Source organism: Coregonus clupeaformis, chromosome 15 (assembly GCF_020615455.1).
Source record: "Coregonus clupeaformis isolate EN_2021a chromosome 15, ASM2061545v1, whole genome shotgun sequence".
Classification (NCBI taxonomy): Eukaryota; Metazoa; Chordata; class Actinopteri; order Salmoniformes; family Salmonidae; genus Coregonus; species Coregonus clupeaformis.
Genome location: NC_059206.1, coordinates 1,929,618 through 1,949,340, shown reverse-complemented (window position 1 = coordinate 1,949,340; position 19,723 = coordinate 1,929,618). Strand labels below are relative to the sequence as shown.

The 19,723-nt window shown below is 43.5% G+C and overlaps 1 protein-coding gene across 5 annotated transcripts in view; it reads left to right on the top strand.

Annotated features, from left to right (window-relative positions):
- Nucleotides 1-19,723, top strand: part of LOC121582153 (F-BAR domain only protein 2) — a 76,551-nt gene that overhangs the window by 40,419 nt on the left and 16,409 nt on the right. For 3 of the 5 annotated variants that reach the window (XM_041897771.2, XM_041897770.2, XM_041897768.2), the window contains exons 8-18: nucleotides 4,054-4,150; nucleotides 10,756-10,800; nucleotides 11,168-11,240; nucleotides 11,539-11,563; nucleotides 11,855-11,911; nucleotides 12,007-12,067; nucleotides 12,272-12,447; nucleotides 16,099-16,123; nucleotides 16,758-16,805; nucleotides 17,361-17,403; nucleotides 17,573-17,670. In XM_041897771.2, coding sequence (XP_041753705.1) covers nucleotides 4,054-4,150; nucleotides 10,756-10,800; nucleotides 11,168-11,240; nucleotides 11,539-11,563; nucleotides 11,855-11,911; nucleotides 12,007-12,067; nucleotides 12,272-12,447; nucleotides 16,099-16,123; nucleotides 16,758-16,805; nucleotides 17,361-17,403; nucleotides 17,573-17,670 — 748 coding nt within the window. The remainder of the gene's footprint in view (nucleotides 1-4,053; nucleotides 4,151-10,755; nucleotides 10,801-11,167; nucleotides 11,241-11,538; nucleotides 11,564-11,854; nucleotides 11,912-12,006; nucleotides 12,068-12,271; nucleotides 12,448-16,098; nucleotides 16,124-16,757; nucleotides 16,806-17,360; nucleotides 17,404-17,572; nucleotides 17,671-19,723) is intronic. The other 2 variants (XM_041897772.2, XM_041897769.2) reach the window with 1 other exon arrangement.

Below are 19,723 nucleotides of genomic sequence, written 5' to 3'. Positions count from 1 at the left end.
GGAGAGGTTTGAAAGAGGAGAGGGGAAAGAGGAGGGGTGGAGAGGGTTGAAAGAGGAGGAAGTGGAGAGCGTTGAAAGAGGAGGGGGTGGAGACGGTTGAAAGAGGAGGGGGTGGAGAGGGTTGAAAGAGGAGGGGGGTGGAGAGGGTTGAAAGAGGGGGAAAGAGGAGGGGGTGGAGAGGGGGGAAAGAGGAGGGGGTGGAGAGGGGGAAAGAGGAGGGGGTGGAGAGGGTTGAAAGAGGAGGGGGTGGAGAGGGTTGAAAGAGGAGGGGTGGAGAGGGTTGAAAGAGGAGGGGTGGAGAGGGTTGAAAGAGGAGGGGGTGGAGAGGTTTGAAAGAGGAGAGGGGAAAGAGGAGGGGTGGAGAGGGTTGAAAGAGGAGGGGTGGAGAGGTTTGAAAGAGGAGAGGGGAAAGAGGAGGGGTGGAGAGGGTTGAAAGAGGAGGAAGTGGAGAGCGTTGAAAGAGGAGGGGGTGGAGACGGTTGAAAGAGGAGGGGGGTGGAGAGGGTTGAAAGAGGAGGGGGTGGAGAGGGTTGAAAGAGGGGGGAAAGAGGAGGGGGTGGAGAGGGGGGAAAGAGGAGGGGGTGGAGAGGGGGAAAGAGGAGGGGGTGGAGAGGGGGAAAGAGGAGGGGGTGGAGAGGGGGAAAGAGGAGAGGGGAAAGTAAAGAGACTGCATGTAGCCAAGAGAGGTCATCTAAATACATTATGCTCTGAGAGGAGATTGTGGTCCTCTGTAGCTCAGTTGGTAGAGCATGGTGCTTGCAACGCCAGGGTAGTGGGTTTGATTCCGGGACCACCCTTACATACAAAATGTGGATTAAAGCATCTGCTAAATGGCATATATTATTATATTATATTTATATATTAGAATGTAGACAATTTAACTCAAAGTAATATTTGGTACTACTTCATTACTACTGTGTGTTTATTCTGGTTCATATTTTTACAACAATTTGCCTGCATGCTGTGCAGAGAGTCACTGCAGGTGTGTGTGTACAGTGAGGGAAAAAAGTATTTGATCCCCTGCTGATTTTGTACGTTTGCTCACTGACAAAGAAATTATCAGTCTATAATTTTAATGGTAGGTTTATTTGAACAGTGAGAGACAGAATAACAACAAAAAAATCCAGAAAAACGCATGTCACAAATGTTATAAATTGATTTGCATTTTAAATTAGGGAAATAAGTACTTGACCCCTCTGCAAAACATGACTTAGTACTTGGTGGCAAAACCCTCAATCACAGAGGTCAGACGTTTCTTGTAGTTGGCCACCAGGTTTGCACACATCTCAGGAGGGATTTTGTCCCACTCCTCTTTGCAGATCTTCTCCAAGTCATTAAGGTTTCGAGGCTGACGTTTGGCAACTCGAACCTTCAGCTCCCTCCACAGATTTTCTATGGGATTAAGGTATGTAAACTAGCTAGGACACTCCAGGACCTTAATGTGCTTCTTCTTGAGCCACTCCTTTGTTGCCTTGGCCGTGTGTTTTGGGTCATTGTCATGCTGGAATACCCATCCATGACCCATTTTCAATGCCCTGGCTGAGGGAAGGAGTTTCTCACCCAAGATTTGACGGTACATGGCCCCGTCCATCGTCCCTTTGATGCGGTGAAGTTGTCCTGTCCCCTTAGCAGAAAAACACCCCCAAAGCATAATGTTTCCACCTCCATTTTTGATGGTGGGGATGGTGTTCTTGGGGTCATAGGCAGCATTCCTCCTCCTCCAAACACTGCGAGTTGAGTTGATGCCAAAGAGCTCCATTTTGGTCTCATCAACACTTTCACCCAGTTCTCCTCTGAATCATTCAGATGTTCATTGGCAAACTTCAGACTTTTATATAGGTAACAAACTGAGATTAGGAGCACTCCCTTTAAGAGTGTGCTCCTAATCTCAGCTCGTTACCTGTATAAAAGACACCTGGGAGCCAGAAATCTTTCTGATTGAGAGGGGGTCAAATAGTTATTGCCCTAATTTAAAATGCAAATCAATTTATAACATTTTTGACATGCGTTTTTCTGGATTTTGTTGTTGTTATTCTGTCTCTCACTGTTCAAATAAACCTACCAAATTATAGACTGATCATTTCTTTGTCAGTGGGCAAACGTACAAAATCAGCAGGGGATCAAATACTTTTTTCCCCTCACTGTGTATATATAGTGTGTGTGTGTGTTTTGGAGGGCAGGTGTGTTTGGTGTGCGTGCAATGTTTGTATTTGTAAGCGAGCATTTGTGTGTGAGAGAGGTACCCTTGAGCTGATGTGCTTTTTTGTGCATCTGTGAAAAATCACAGTGAGTTGGAGGAGGGGCGATGGTGTGTGTCTGTCAGGGTGTGTTTGAGACATGCAGGCAGGTGATGACGTCACAGCATGTTCCCTCACGGCAGCAGGATACAGCAAGTGGCTGGCTGGCTGCAGCACCTGACAGATTGCGTGTGCTGGAGTGAGCATTCTACCTCGCCACGGCAACCCACGCCCAACCCCCATCCCCTCGCGAGGGTGCAGGGGGCTAATGCACTCTGCCTTGCTGGAGGGGTCGGGGGGGGGTCCACGGTGTGTGTGTTCATGGTGTGTGTGTGTTCATGATAGTGAGTGGACATACGCTGTTGTGTTTACAGTATCACGCACATCTGAATCATTTGGCGAGATGGCACAGCCAGTCAGTCCATGTTCGTCATCTATCTTGTCCTTCTCTCCGACAGACAGACACACACACACTCTGACACACACGCCACTAACATCCAAAGTAAACAAACAAACACCATCCGTCCCGTGATAGCACCCAGAGGGCATCAGGAGACCGCTCTGTCTACAACAATAAATCATACCATTATGTAAGCCAGTCTCCACATGCCTTAGAGACACATTGTGCAGAGAATAGTTTTAAACAACGGAGAGAGAGAAGCAAATGCTGGGTAGTCCAGTCCTTTAGAGGGAGTATTGTAGTACAGTAGTAGTCCAGTCCTTTAGAGGGAGTATTGTAGTACAGTAGTAGTCCAGTCCTTTAGAGGGAGTATTGTAGTACAGTAGTAGTCCAGTCCTTTAGAGGGAGTATTGTAGTACAGTAGTAGTCCAGTCCTTTAGAGGGAGTATTGTAGTACAGTAGTAGTCCAGTCCTTTAGAGGGAGTATTGTAGTACAGTAGTAGTCCAGTCCTTTAGAGGGAGTATTGTAGTACAGTAGTAGTCCAGTCCTTTAGAGGGAGTATTGTAGTACAGTAGTAGTCCAGTCCTTTAGAGGGAGTATTGTAGTACAGTAGTAGTCCAGTCCTTTAGAGGGAGTATTGTAGTACAGTAGTAGTCCAGTCCTTTAGAGGGAGTATTGTAGTACAGTAGCAGTCCAGTCCTTTAGAGGGAGTATTGTAGTACAGTAGCAGTCCAGTCCTTTAGAGGGAGTATTGTAGTACAGTAGTAGTCCAGTCCTTTAGAGGGAGTATTGTAGTACAGTAGTAGTCCAGTCCTTTAGAGGGAGTATTGTAGTACAGTAGCAGTCCAGTCCTTTAGAGGGAGTATACAGTGTAAAGCACAGAACCATATTGTATTTATCAATCCGCCTGAGCATTCTAAAAACGAGGCACCCAGAGAGCAGTCCCCCAGGACATGAGCTGTCACTCTCACAAGCTATCACACACACACACACACACACACACACTGCCCCATGTTTTAATCACAGCAGTACCTCCCAGTGGTACTACCACAGAGTGAGCCCTCAATGGACTCAATGACCGTCCAGCAGCTTAGCCCAGCGACTGTCAGGCTAGCCCACAGCCCCAGAGAGAGGGGAGGGGGCCCTAGGAGCACCAGTTCAAGTGTGTCTGATTCCAAGTGTCTGCCACTCTACCTTCAGTTCTTATTTCTTGTATTAATGTAGGCTAATCCATTCTGATGCCTCACTGTACTGATGCCAGACCTGGGTCAAATACGCCAGAATACTTGAGCTGCACTTGATTTACAGCAGTTTGCCCTGTACAATGGAACCAATGGAATAGTCCCAAAAGTGCAACTCCAAGTTAAACGAAGCGCACCTCTTGACCCTGTGTGTTTGTTGTTGTCCCTCTGCAGGTCCATACAGAGTTTGAAAGGAACATGGAGAACACCTCTGTGGAGGGCTTGATACAGAAACTCGCTGACAGTAAAGGAACGGGCAAAGAGAGACCAGGTAATATTCCCCATACGCACAGACACACCTGCCATGATAGCCTAAACACATATACAGATCAATGTATTACAAATATGTTGGTGTGTATGAGTGGTGAAGCATTTCAGTGGTTAGCGGCAACTTATGTAATTGTCCTACTCCTTCAATATGCCTGACTCTGACTGTAGATCAGTGGTTACTTAGGCTAACTTCTACAGTATACCTACTCCTTCAACGTGGCTGAATCTGACCCTGTATCAGTGGTTACTTAGGCGCAACTTCCTTCAAAGTGACTTCCTGTCTTTAAGATGGAGACAGGCCTATGAGAGAGAGTTAGCCAATGAGAGAGCAGTAATGAGAGGTGATAGAAGGCCATCAGACTCAATAGCTGTAATCTGCTGTATAGGTAGGCAGGTCAGGCCAGACATTCAAGTTAGCATGTGACACAATGCAGACCAGCACAGGGGCCAGGGAGGCTTTGCTTTACGCACACACACACACACACACTCTGCTGTGTTTAGGCTGCAGACTGAACTAAGCAGCCGGAACCAAGCTCTTTTGGGGATCAGGAACTCAACAATGACTCTTGTGTAAGCTATGACATGCTACAGTAATCAAGGGAAATCTGACAATATAATGTTATCCATTGTGGCTTTCCCAGGGGCTTGCACCCCATCACATCAGGTAGGCGACACAAAGGGCCTGACTTGGGGTGTGTTTGTGTGTATACAAACGGTGACCCCTGACCCCTGTGTCCAGATGGGGCGTCCGAGCAGCGCCGGCCTTCATTTGTTTTGACAGCAGAATTAATTGAGGGCTGAAAACAGTTGTAGAATTCCTCCCCGTATCAAGCTGTTCATTAGAGATCGCACCGCGGTCTAGGCCCTGTCAGAAAAATAACCTGCCTGTCCCTTGATGAAATAGCTGAACGGATGGCCGATCCTGTGCCTTTAGAGAGAGAGAGAGGTTGAATAAACTTTCTACCACGGAAACAATCTCAAAGTGACACGCTGCTAGGCGAGGGGGGGGGGGGTTCGTAGTGTTCACCGATATCCAGCTGAGCTGTCAACTGGCGGCGAGCCAGACACGCAAACCCCTCCGCCCCTCTCCCTCCCTCTTTCCCGCTCCGAGCTCCATGTGAAGCATATGCAATTTTAAAAACCATCCTCCGCTCATGCGTGACTGCATGCTTCCTTCACAGAGAGAGAGTGACAGAGAGGAATAAGATAAAAGAAACATCTACCTCTACATAAACAAAGTCATCTGTCTGTTTATGACATTTTTAAACAGATCCTAATGGGCCTGTGCAGATTTAGGTAAGATTGGCGTGTCTGGTGTAGGTTGTTTTGCTGTAGTCGGTGTGAGTAAATATTGTCAGATGTAGGATGCTGTCGGCGAAAGGTTCCTGCTCTGTTTATGCTTTATTTTTCGGTAAGTTTTGGTCAGTCATGTGGAGGAGCCTAAGTATAGTCTTTAGACATTATTATTCAAATATGTTTTTTATTATTATTCTCTTAGAATTGGTGATTATGGGTGTTTGGCAACGCCAGCAACTGTTGATTACTTTAGGAGGTTATGGATCCCTCTTCACTTAGTAAATGGAACTGCTTGTTGTCAACACTGTGGATTAGGGATGGAGCAGCGGATAGGTCTCTCTCTCGTGAACTAGTTCTTGGATGAGCGTGGCGTTTGTTTTGATTGGAACGGAACACGCAGTCACATCAGTGTGGGTTCACCGGCGGTGAAGAGCTAACAGGAGAGGGCCTGATATTGCACAGGAGAGTAGATTGGTGTACTTTATCCATGTCACTTGGCGTGATGCGTGCCTCTCATGACTTACCACTTCCCTGAGCTTCTCCAAGAGCTGTGCATGTCGAATAATGCGTCAATTTTGCCCATAACTGACATTCCCTGGGGAAGGCAGCATCGAACCGCTGTTGCCATATACATTGGACTAAAATATAATTAGCTTTGTTTTTTCAGGTCAAGATATTTTAGTGCCATGGAAATGAAATCTTGCCCGAGGCTGGCCTCCCCTCTCTTCTCTCCCTCCTTGGTCTGCCATAGGCTATTAAATGCAGACGTCGTGTCCTGGTCGTGCATTAGCTTTTAAGAAGATAAATGCTCAAAAGGGAACATGGAACGGATCGGTGTTGTGATGAGTAGGCTGTGTATTCACAGAACCCCTAGTTTGCTCTATCAACAGACAAAATAGATAACATAATTAACAGAATAATATTTATTCCATATATTATAGACTATACCACTCTAACCTTGTGTTCATATTAGTTAATGTATTTATTATTAATTGATTATTGCTCTAATTTTACATTTTTTATTAAAACAAAGTAAAAGTCACCATTTCACACTCATCATCTTACTATCTCTGCTTATGATAAACCATAAGACAATAGCTTTTCAAACCGTTGACTTGCATCATTGCGCTAAAATCATATGGGGCCATCCATATACTAAGAGTCCCCCATTGCAGTACATTGATTGACACGCATATTCATCCTGAGTTGTTCTTGGTTTTTCCCACAGCTTTTTAAATAGGGTGCTCATGTGTGTGTTCATGTGTGTGTGTTGGCGTGTATGTTCGCGTGTGTGATAATACATATCCAACCCAATGAAAACCCCCTCGTTAATGTTTTCTCGACACGCTCTGGAAGCGTGGCATTCCAAGTGCAAGAGCTCGGAGGTAAATATGTATAATTGATGAACATTAAATTAAGCGTGATCTTTGTTGTTTTTCTTCGTTGTTGAAAAAAAATAATTTATGTATATAGAATTGTTATTCTTGTGAAAATCAGCATATGGTTCGGCTCCAAATTAGATCAAGGTCATTCCTCCCAGCAGATTTGGCGATTTCTTGTTTTTAAAACATATCTATTTATTTAATTATGCATTATCATTGGGTTGGTAAGATTTTATTTTATTTCACCTTTATTTAACCAGGTAAGCCAGTTGAGAACAAGTTCTCATTTACAACTGCGACCTGGCCAAGATAAAGCAAAGCAGTGCGATTAAAAATAACAACAACACAGAGTTACATATGGAATAAAACAAAACATAAAGTCAGTAACACAATATAAAATCTATATACAGTGTGTGCAAATGTAGTAAGTTATGGAGGTAAGGCAATAAATACAGCACTACAAATGGCCATAGTGCAAAATAATTACAATTTAGTATTAACACTGGGGTGATATATGTGCAGAAGAAGATGTGCAAATAGAGATACTGGGGTGCAAATGAGGAAAATAAATAACAATATGGGGATGAGGTAGTTGGGTGGGCTAATTACAGATGGGCTGTGTACATGTGCAGTGATCGGTAAGCTGCTCTGACAACTGATGCTTAAAGTTAGTGAGGGAGATAAGTGTCTCCAGCTTCAGAGATTTTTGCAGTTCGTTCCAGTCATTAGCAGCAGAGAACTGGACGAAATGGCGGCCAAAGGACGTGTTGGCTTTGGGGATGACCAGTGAGATACAGTTTTACGAGGGCATGTTTAGCAGCATGAGTGAAGGAGGCTTTGTTGCGAAATAGGAAGCCGATTCTAGATTTAACTTTGGATTGGAGATGCTTAATGTGAGTCTGAAAGGAGAGTTTACGGTCTAACCAGACACCTAGGTATTTGTAGTTGTCCACATATTCAAAGTCAGACCCGCCGAGAGTAGTGATTCTAGTCGGGCAGGCGGGTGCAAGCAGCGTTCGATTGAAGAGCATGCATTTAGTTTTACTAGCGTTTAAGAGCAGTTGGAGGCCACGGAAGGAGTGTTGTATGGCATTGAACCTCGTTTGGAAGTTTGTTAACACTGTGTCCAATGAAGGGCCAGATGTATACAAAATGGTGTCGTCTGCGTAGAGGTGGATCTGAGAGTCACCAGCAGCAAGAGCGACATCATTGATATACACCGAGAATAGAGTCGGCCCGAGAATTGAACCCTGTGGCACCCCCATAGAGACTGCCAGAGGTCCAGACAACAGGACCTCCGATTTGACACATTGAACTCTATCTGAGAAGTAGTTGGTGAACCAGACGAGGCAGTCATTTGAGAAACCAAAGCTATTTAGTCTGCCAATAAGAATGCAGTGATTGACAGAGTCGAAGAGAGCTGGCAGAGCTGGTGGCCGGGGTAGAGGTAGCCAGGTGGAAAGCATGGCCAGCCGTAGCAAAATGCTTATTGAAATTCTCGATTATCGTAGATTTATCGGTGGTGACAGTGTTTCCTAGCCTCAGTGCAGTGGGCAGCTGGGAGGAGGTGCTCTTATTCTCCATGGACTTTACAGTGTCCCAAAACTTTTTGGACTTAGTGCTACAGGATGCAAATTTCTGTTTGAAAAAGCTAGCCTTTGCTTTCCTAACTGATTGTGTATATTGGTTCCTGTCTTCCCTGAAAAGTTGCATGTCGCGGGGGCTGTTCGATGCTAATGCAGTACGCCACAGGATGTTTTTGTGCTGGTCAAGGGCAGTCAAGTCTGGGGTGAACCAGGGGCTATATCTGTTCTTAGTTCTGAATTTTTTGAATGGGGAGAGGAAAGCACTTTTAAAGAACAACTAGGCATCCTCTACTGATGGAATGAGGTCAATATCCATCCAGGATACCTGTGCCAGGTCAATTAGAAAGGCCTGCTCGCTGAAGTGTTTTAGGGAGCGTTTGACAGTGATGAGGGGTGGTCGTTTGACCGCGGACCCATTACGGACGCAGGCAATGAGGCAGTGATCGCTGAGATCCTGGTTGAAGGCAGCGGAGGTGTATTTAGAGGGTAAATTAGTCAGGATGATATCTATGAGGGTGCCCATGTGTACAGATTTAGGGTTGTACCTGGTAGGTTCGTTGATAATTTGTGTGAGATTGTTGGCATCTAGTTTAGATTGTAGGACGGCCGGGGTGTTAAGCATATCCCAGTTTAGGTCACCAAGCAGTACGAACACTGAGGATAGATGGGGGGCAATCAATTCACATATGGTGTCCAGGGCACAGCTGGGGGCTGAGGGGGGTCTGTAGCAAGCGGCAACAGTGGTATACTTATTTCTGGAGAGGTGGATTTTTAGAAGTAGAAGCTCAAACTGTTTGGGCACAGACCTGGATAGTATGATAGAGCTCTGCAGGCTATCTCTACAGTAGATTGCAACTCCGCCCCCTTTGGCAGTTCTATCTAGACGGAAAATGTTGTAGTTGGGGATGGACATTTCAGAGTTTTTGGTGGTCTTCTTAAGCCAGGATTCAGACACTGCTAGAACATCAGGGTTGGCGGAGTGTGCTAACGCAGTGAGTAACTCAAACTTAGGGAGTAGGCTTCTGATGTTAACATGCAAAAAACCAAGGCTTTTACGGTTACAGAAGTCAACAAATGATAGCGCCTGGGGAGTAGGAGTGATACTGGGGGCTACAGGGCCTGGATTAACCTCTACATCACCAGAGGAACAGAGGAGGAGTAGAATAAGGATACGGCTAAAGGCTTTAAGAACTGGTCTTCTAGTGCGTTGGATACAGAGAATAAAAGGAGCAGATTTCCGGGCGTTGTAGAATAGATTCAGGGCATTATGTGCAGACAAGGATATGGAAGGATATGAGTACAGTGGAGGTACACCAAAGCATTGGGTAACGATGAAAGAGATAGCATCACTGGAGGCACCAATTGAGCCGGTCTCCGCGTGTATGGGGGGTGGGACAAAGGAGCTCACTGAGGCTGGTTGAGCAGGACTGGGGGTTCTACAGTGAAATTATATAATAAGAACTAACAGGAACAGCAATAGGCAAGGCATATTGACATGGGGAGAGAGGCATAAAGCAATCACAGGTGTTAATTCGAGAGAGCTAAGACAACAACTGGTAATAGCACCAGCTCACAAGCTCTGTGTGTTTACTCAGAGTGTGTGTAGTGTAGCCTAGTGCGTGTGCGTGTGCGTGTGTTTGTGCATGCGTGCCGCCTTATGAGCCATTCTGTGTATACTAAAGGGCAGGTCAGGTTAGTGGGTTCCGTCTGTCCACCTGGCATAATTTGAATTCCAGGTGTTATTTTAATTGATTGGTTGTTTTAGAGCAGTTTGGTCTCTGTTGTGCAGGTTTACAGTAGGCCTATGTAGTACTTAAATTCTGTCTTAGAGATCTGTGTGTGTCCATGAGAAAGTGTATTGCTGTGTGTGTGAGAGAGAAAGTGACTGAGGAATAGTGTGTGTGTGTGTGTGTAGCATGCTGTAGTGTGTGTGTGTGTGTGTGTGTAGCATGCTGTAGTGTGTGTGTGTGTGTGTAGCATGCTGTAGTGTGTGTGTGTGTGTAGCATGCTGTAGTGTCTGTGCGTGTGTAGCATGATGTAGTGTCTGTGTATGTGTCCATGAGTGCTATGAATTTGCAGTGCTGTATGTTTTCCCCTGGTTCAGGATAGAGAGTCACATGCTGATGGCTACCAGACTCTGTGTTGATTCTGCCATTGACCCTGTCTGCCCTCTGGAATCAGCATGGACCATTTAGTTTATTGTGTGTGTGTGCCAAGCTGGACGCTCTGTTCCTACCAAGCCGTGTGTGTGTTTGTGTGAGAGTGTGCTTGTTGGTGTGTGTTCGCACTCACACGTGCATGCGTGCCAAATGAACCTAAATGAGCGTTTTCTGTCTTTTCAGGTCCTATTGAGTTTGAAGAATGCAACACTGCCATCGCCACTGAAGGTAAGTCACACACACAGACACACACACACACACACACACACACACACACACACACACACACACACACACACGTGTGCTTGTGCCCTACTTTTCTATAGTTTATTCCCTCCTCAAAAAAAAAAAAAAAAACATAGTGTGAAATTTCATAAAAGTCAGACTTGATCTTTTTCACGCCTAAATGTGTGGGAACATTTTAAGTCTAAATGTTTTAAGTTATCTGGCCACTTCTCCAAAAAAATTTATGAGTGTTTCATAAGGTTATTGATTTCTCCGATTTTTCTTTTTGGTTTGGAGTTGTCATATTTGTCTGATAAAATAGATTTCTTCAATCAGACATTTCTCACGCACTCCTTGGGTTTGTTACTAGGAGCCAAACCCAGAAAGAGGAAAACATTTGCGATCCCAGGCCGCCGGAAAGACAACAAGGACACAGACTCCACGTGTGTAGCTTCTACTTTTAAACTTGCTTTATAAAGGGTTTAGAAGTAGTTTATAAACTGTTAATTTAATTATTTACTTTCCACTGCCTGGAACTAATTTATGATGGCTTAGTGAACAGTCTCTAAATTCTGTTTCAAATTATCCAAGATTAGTATAAATCATGTTTAGTTTTATTAGGGTTGTCATGATGATAAATATTCATTCAGCTTCATTGGACTGAATTATAAAAAACTATTTTTTAACCAAGAATATTAAATGAGTCTGAAATGTAACGTTGTTTCTTTTGGCGGGTCTCAGGGAGTCGACAGAAGTTGAACCTGCTGTGAGTATATTTCCAGTTACATACTCTCAAATTGAATTTATTCATTTAATACTGTGATGTGAATCCCAATTTTGTGAATTATAGTATTTCAATTACTATTGTCAAGTAGAAGTTGTAAAAATAATTGAATTAGTAGGACAGTTATACAGTAGGAGAATGTAATAATAGTAGTAACTGAATTGTCTCAATCACTTCATTCTCTAAAGTAAAACAGTATGGGATCTAAACTGCCATATTTCCTCTCTCTCGCTCTCTCACTCTCTCGCTCTCTCGCTCTGTTCTGGGCTGTAGAACAATGCCAATGGAGCTCCTCCTGGATACTATGGCACCATAGACTTCCAGAACGCTGTGAGACACACATAAACACACACACAAACACACACAGCAGGAATTGCTTAAGTGCATTACTAAGTGGTGCATTGCTGTTGTTGTGTGTGTTCTAGAATGTCCCCACGGTTGATGAAGATGGCTTCTGTATCAGACCCGAAGACCGCAACGAAAATGATATCCTTCCTCAATACTCACACTTTTACACTGTTAAAAACCTTCAACATTCTTCTTATCATTCCTTAATCTAGGATTTATTCAATTATTTTTCTGTCATTGTGACGTCCTCTGTTGGCCTTGTTACCATATTGCCATACTGTATAGCCACTAACCTGGCGTGGTGTTATGATCCGTTCCGCTTCCTTAACCCGTGTGTTCCACATGCCAAAGAGAACTCATTCTATTCATCGAGTGACTCGGAGGATGAGGATGAACCCAGGAAGTTCCGCGTGGAAATCAAACCGGTGGCGCCCAACAACAGGACGCAACAAAGCCGAGCTACCATCGACCAACTCAAGGCCTCCATTGGAAACATCAGCCTGTCACCACCAACCTCTGTACGTCAACTCAGTACAACATTTGATAGAAACCTGTTGCACAACAATTCTGTCAGAGATTGCCAGACATTCCACACACATATTGTAGAGTAGACAGGCACACAAACATTCTATTTATTTATCGATCTTGTCTCATCGCTGCAACTCCCCAATGGGCTTGGGAGAGGCGAAGGTGGAGTCATGCGTCCTCCGAAACATAACCCGCCTAACCGCGCTCCTTAACACCCGCCAGCTTAACCCGGAAGCCAGCCGCACCAATGTGTCGGAGGAAACACTGTTCAACAACACACAAACTTTCTGATCAATATATCAATCAATAATTCCTCACCTCCCACCCTGTTGAAGGAGTCCTCAACACGTGTTTCTTGGATACACATTGGATACTTGGATACACACTTGGATAAGGTTCAAATCCTCTGTCCTACAACGTTAAGATAGAAAGTTGCACATACAGCACTACCGTTACCACTGAAATAATTCTCTAAGCATGTAGAAAGAGATTTTAACATTCTGATGTATTCTGTCTCTAAATCCCACCTAACTCCATAAGATGTTTCCTCTGTAAACATCAGCTACACCCATTCACTAACCTACTCTACTGTCTCTCTGTTTGCTGAGGGGCATTTCCCCCTGTCTGTCTGTCTGTCTGTCTGTCTGTCTGTCCCATCTCTCTAACACTAGAGGGCAACAGTACATTGTATTTCCCCTGTAAGAGCTGGGAATGGGTACTTAGTCATAAAGCCTTCTGCCAGAAACATTAGACAGTATCATACATATTTGAAATACTTTTTTGCTTTATTCTGTTATTTTGCCTGTTTGGACCATTGTCTCAACTCTCTAAGATGAGTCACTGTGGACAGTAGGAGTGAATGAGCTCATTCAAAAAGTCCAGTTGTGAGTTTTTCTTTAAAGATTGAAATCTCCATGCATGAGTCATAATCGCCTACTGTCTGGGCTCCCGAGTGGCGCAGCGGTCTAAGGCACTGCATCTCAGTGCTTGAGGCGTCACTACAGACCCTGGTTCGATTCCAGGCTGTATCACAACCGGCCGTGATTGGGAGTCCCATAGGGCGGCGCACAATTGGCCCAGCGTCGTCCGGGTTTGGCCGGTGTAGGCCGTCATTGTAAATAAGAATTTGTTCTTAACTGACTTGCCTAGTTAAATAAAGGTAAAATAAATAATAATAATTCAATCATTTTAGTTTTTCCTGTGTTTGACCGGTAGGGTAAGAAAGTATCACAAATTGTTTTCACTTTTGATCACTTGTTTTCTCTCTTGCTTTACTTTAACACCACTGTTGGGACAGGTGGAATGGCCTTGTCTCTGGAACAGTCTTTTTAAAAGCTGTGGTACCACTGCTTTACAGTTAGTTGCATGGCGTTGCAGTAGAATCTGTAGTCACACACCACTTCTCCCTGCCGTCACGTAATGGGATGGGATGGCATGCACAGACTGTCAGAGCTTCCCGCAGGCAGGGCCTGACCTTTATGCCTGGAGTTGACCTCTCATTCAACTTTGACTGACTGACTGACTGGCCATATCATCTCTAAATCTCTGAGCCGCTCTCTCTGTCTGCCTGCTCAGGGTGGAAATAGCGCCTGCCATTAAACTTTAAAACACTAGTGTGTGTGAACAGTCAGTGTGCTGATTCGGAAGGAGGTCGTGTGAGCTCCCCCATTTCTGCTAGAGGAGTCCTACCGCTCTCTAAACGACCCTTGGGAGAGAGGGTGAGTAGAGGGTGAATGAGAAAATGATAAAGAAAGAGATTCCGTGACAGTCGTTTAGAGAGCGGTAGGACTCCTCTAGCAGAAATGGGGGAGCTCACACGACCTCCTTCCGAATCAGCACGCTGAGTGTTCACACACACACACACACACACACACACACACACACACACACACACTTTATATCTCTCTCTATTGGTATTTTGCTCTCTCTTGTTTTATTAGGGTCATTTTGTTGCTTGATTTGGACATTACTTGTATGTGATTCTTTATGGGGGTTAGTCTCCCATTCATTTGACAAAGTGTGTAGAAATGTTTTTCCAGATATGTTTGAAATGAGCATGATTCAGCTAACTGTTTGTTTTAAACGGAATGAATCAACTTTGACGAGAATTCCTACGTTTATGGAGAATTTCTTTGTTATTTTTGAAGCATTAAGAAGGTTCTTGAGGAAAAACATTCTCTGGCTTTTTTAAGGCCTGAAGATTGGACTTGGTTCATTACAAATGAGTTTTTGCTCGACAGCAGGACTTAACATTTCAAGTATTTTCTCAGTCCAACGACAAACAACAGCAACCTACTGTTTGTCTTTTTTTCTATTTTGACTTTTACCTAAATACTGAAATATTCCCTCCATGTTTTCTTTTATTGCTCCCACTTTCAAATCTGAAGTATATTTTTTTCCCCCCACCTTAATGTTGACAGAAATGTTCTGTGCTGAATGTTCTCGAGTTAAAAGATCTAGGCGATGATGAACGTTGCATCAATTTCTTGCTATTTGTCTTTCTCCTTCTCAGTTCCCTTCTGTGCTGTCTGCTGTTTGTTCCTTTATTGAAACAGCAGTGGAAGCCGGAATGGTTTATGTGTGACTGTGTGTGTGTGGAGATCTGTAGTGTGTGTGTGGCGGGCTACAGCCGTAATTGAACCCATTTGCTGCTTAGTGCCTGTGGGACTAAACCCTGGCCTCACAGGGCCACGGCACTTTGACGCTTTGGATGCCTCCCTCTAAACCCCTTCTGTTCCTCTTCTCCTTCTTTTCCCCTGTCCTTGTCTTTTTCAGTGTGTGAATAAAGGCTTTATTGGAATTGATGGTCTTAGTTTCCATTGGGTCACACAGAAGTACATCAGGTTTTCTGTTGGTCGCCTTGAAGAAACTGATATGTCTCTCTGTTAGTGAATATCTCTCTCGCTCTCTCTCTCTTTCTCATACCTGATTGATGGTAGTGCGGGGTTAGATACTGTGTCCTGTCTGTACTGTGCAGCTGCATTTTTCACCCTAGGTTTAATGTCTGGTATGTGTCTGAGAAGCTTAATCCTGTGATTTACTGTCTCTTTAAAACTGATGTGGAAAAAGCCTCCCCTCCACAGGGAATAGTTAATAATACGCTTTTCAACTTTTCCATGTATCAATTATATTTTAAATGTTCGGGACAGTTTTTTGGTATTGTGAGTACCGTACCACCACCTGATAAATATAGCCTGTATTGTGCATATCTCTGTTTTTATTGTGTTATTCAGAAAGTAAGTTATTACGCAAGTGTTGATTCTTAAAGAGTAACACATTGAGGAACTTTGAGCTGTCATCTTAAGTAGGTGTAGTTTGAGATACTGTGTACAGGCAGAAGTTAATTGACCCTGCACTACTGAAGATAAGTCCTAGATAAAACCTACGGCATGTCTGAAAATCACCTACTGTCTGTTATAATAAGACATCTAATTACTGACAAGCACATTCCAGATACAACCATGTTTTATATACATACTGTATTTACTTTTTTCTGATGTTCAGTTTGTATTTGTACAGTAAAAAGTATGTTCTGGGATTGCTAGGGAGTCTTTTTGTGGAGGATGAGGGCTGAAGTTCAGTGTGTGTGTGTGTGTGTCTTATCCTAGCTGTAGTTAATGAATGTGTGTTTCTATTCTCAGGGTCAGATGCGAAGGAACCAATCCAGTGAGTATTTTATTTGACCTTCTCTTCTCCTCTGTGTGATGTTTGATGGCTGCAACCATTTTGGACTTTTCACCTTAATTTTTCTTGCCTCGGGTCGTTCTTAAAAACAAATCCTAGCAACCTTGCCAAAACCAACATATCCCCAGCTAAAGTAAATGTAGTTCGTTTTTTATATGTGTGTATCTAAGCTCTGAGGAAGATGAATTGCTTAATTGCTTGTTTTTATTTTGCGTGTCAGAAATGATATTTGACCTCCTGCGTTTTGACTACAATTTGTATATTTTGCTATGTTTGATTTTCTGCTTGGACAAATTAATTAATTATCTATAAAGGAATGCAACAACTCACATAACTGTCTCAAACTGTGAACTATTAGTGGGGGTTAGCAAGTAAACCATTAAGAAATAAATATATAAAAAATATATTAAGTAGTATTATACACAGTTTAAATAACATCACTTTATTATCCTTTGATATTCATATTTCCATCATATCAAGGTATAGTTTAAAAGTATTTCATCCATTTGATAGAGTTAAGTCTGATAATGCAACTTTTTGATAGAGTTTAAGGCTGACGCTATGTATATTTGGTAGAGTTAAGTGATTCATAGCCATGTATTCTACACATGCTCAGGGTTGTCAGGAATGCATTCCCACTCAGCGATAGGCTCTCAGGTGCTAGGTGAGTACTATAAGTACCTCTCTAGTCAGTCTGCCCCCCCCACCACCACCACCACCACCACCACACCCCATAAACATGCCATGCCAAGTAGTCCTCCACACCCCCACCTCAGTTCCCCCCACCCCGTGGCTAATACTGTGCTCTACAGCTAAAGCTAACACAAACTAACATGACTAGCTAATAAAGCAAAGCTTCAAAGCTATCATCTTCAACATTTAACAAAGCTTTGCTAACATTATGTGTTTGCCACAGTCGCAGAGCAATCAAAGGAGCTAAGTAGTTTGATAGAAAATATGTTCTATCTGTGACCAATAGAGGAATGTCTTGCTGGTGGGGAACCTTTGCTACTGTACACATAACACCTAAACACACTAGTGTGAGCCACACACAGAGAGCACTGCAGCCCTATCCTTTAACATGGCCTCTCTTGCTCCCTGCAGTGTGTTTAAGTGCCTGTCTGGGTGGGGGTGTATGGGACAGGGTTTTCCCTGCACCTATGTAACCTTGTGTGTGCTGAGGTTAAGGTTGTTATTTGTATGTTATATTGTCAACCAGGTGATGAGTTGGGAAAGGCCAGGATGCCAAAATCTTTCAATGAGTAAGTACAGGATAAAAACTATCCTAACTTTTACAGATAAAAATTGCCTCAGAAACACTAGATACCCTTGATTGCCCTACTCTCACTGTTTAGTAATTGCTCTCATTTTCACATCTCTTTCTCTCCCTCCCCCCCACCTTTCTCTATCCATCCCTCTTCTGTCTCTCAGCAGTAGACCTGCTCTCAATAATGACCTTCTCTCACTGGATCCGTTCGGCCCTGCCCACACCCTGGGAGGCTCCTCCTCCTCAGTGTCTTCATCAACAGGTAAGCCCCGCTCACCAAGCTTAACAGAGTGTTTCAATGTATTCCTATGGGTGGCTAGGCGAGTTCGGTGGCAACCATGATGGGGTTCTGTCTGGATGATTTGAACTCTATATAAACGGCTTTGGTTTTTACTATTACCTCAAACTACTACTGATACAGACATGACCTCACATAGCTCCACAGGCAGGCCAGGTAGTCCCCTGCACAGCTCAACAACAGTAGTAAGCTCCTACTGTATTCACAGTACACATTGACACCAAAAGAGATTGTATTTGATTACATTGAGACACGATCACGTATGTCTATGTTTTTAATTTGTGGGACTGTTTAGGAACAGATTTCCTAACTCCAACCCATTTTTCGCTGAATTCCTGGTGATTTTAATCGTATTCTTTTTTTTACCTCCAATTTTTTTTTTTTTTACTGAGCTTTGGGGGGTCAAAGAAATGACTTGCGGCCTGGTTTTGGGTCCTCACTCACAACCTAAACTGAACTTGTGTGTCTGTGTCATTGCCTGGGTGGAAGAGAAAATGTTTTGTTTGTGTATTGTTGTTTATTGTTTATATGACTTTCCAATAGGTCATGTCACCTTGGTTTTGCTTCTTAAAAAAAAAATAGTTTGACTTAAATTGTCATATGGGGAGGTTTTGCCCATTTATTTTATTTACAGTTTATTTCATTTTACAGTTTTGTTGTTCAATTAACTGTCTATTTCAAGCTTTGTTTGTTTGTTTTATTTGATGAGAAATGATTGTTACAGTTTTGATTAGCATGCATTTGGCTGTCTTCAAATGTAAGTGCAGCCCCACACCCCCCTCCCCCCACCACACGTGTGTTTACTTTATTTTTCATTTCCTTTACGTCCCTCTTTTTCTCTTTCACACTGTCCTGCCTCTCACTCCAGTACAGATATGTGAGAAGCTGGTTTTAGTGGCAAGGTTTATGTAGTGTGGAGTCTCAAAGCTGTGCGTGTCTGTGTGACTGACTGTGTGTGTGTGTGTTGAAATAGTGACGTTAGCGCTGACCCATTGCATGGGCTAATCGTAATCCACAGGTAATTGGCACCAAGTTTGGGTCACAGGGTTGGCGATAAGGCCCACTGGCACGTATGTTGTCAATCACTATCTCGTTATTGTCAAAAGTTCCGTCTTAAAAGCCAAAAGAGCAGCGTAAAGTGCCCAGGTTAGGATACTGTGATGACTCTTAAGTCATTTAAAGACCTGTTTTAAACTCTCTGTGTACAATAGAGGCATTACCAGGCCTTAATATACACGCACAACACATTCATCTAGCCCTGACTGAACTGCAATTTTTTTTTGCTTTGGAGTCAGTCATTTGGCAAGCCTGAAAGAGATGATTAGGCTATAGTTTTTTTATTTGATTATGTAGGGCTTTCTTACTTTTGACTTTGTGTTTTTTTGCATTTAGTTATTTTTGCCGCATCTTTGTGGTCTGAGTTTGGTTTAGATGCTTTGTTGTTTTTCTATCTCTGTGTGTTAACCCTCCTCCTCCTCCTCCTCCTCCAGACATCCACTCTCTTTTCCTCTCCATTCCTCTATCTCCTCTACACATTAACGAGTCCCCTGTCTTTCTGCCAGGGGAGGCAGGTAAAATGTGTTTGTCCTAGCTGCACCTATTTAGGCCAGTGTTTTCTGTGCGGTTGCGCTGTACTGAATCGGTTTCCAACTATCTAACCTCACTTACAAAAAGCCTTGACATTGCATCCAACGTTTGATTCAGTTGCTTGTTGTTGTTTGTGGTGTTTGCTTATTTTTCTCCAATGTTTGTTTGCTCCAATTTTCTCCAATCCACTGTTTTATTGTAGGATTTCAGAGACGGGCTGTTAGTTGTAGTTGTGTATACTTTGTTCAACCAATCCAATGAGGAAGATGGATAACTGAATTAGTGTTGGATTGAGAGCCCTGCTAAGCTTTGATAAGCTGAGAGCGCTGTGTGGCTCTGCGTGTCTGCATGGTGTGAGGACCTAACACTCCAAGTCGGAGTAGCTGATATCCTCTCAACCAGCTGTAATCCTCTAACACTATTTATTACC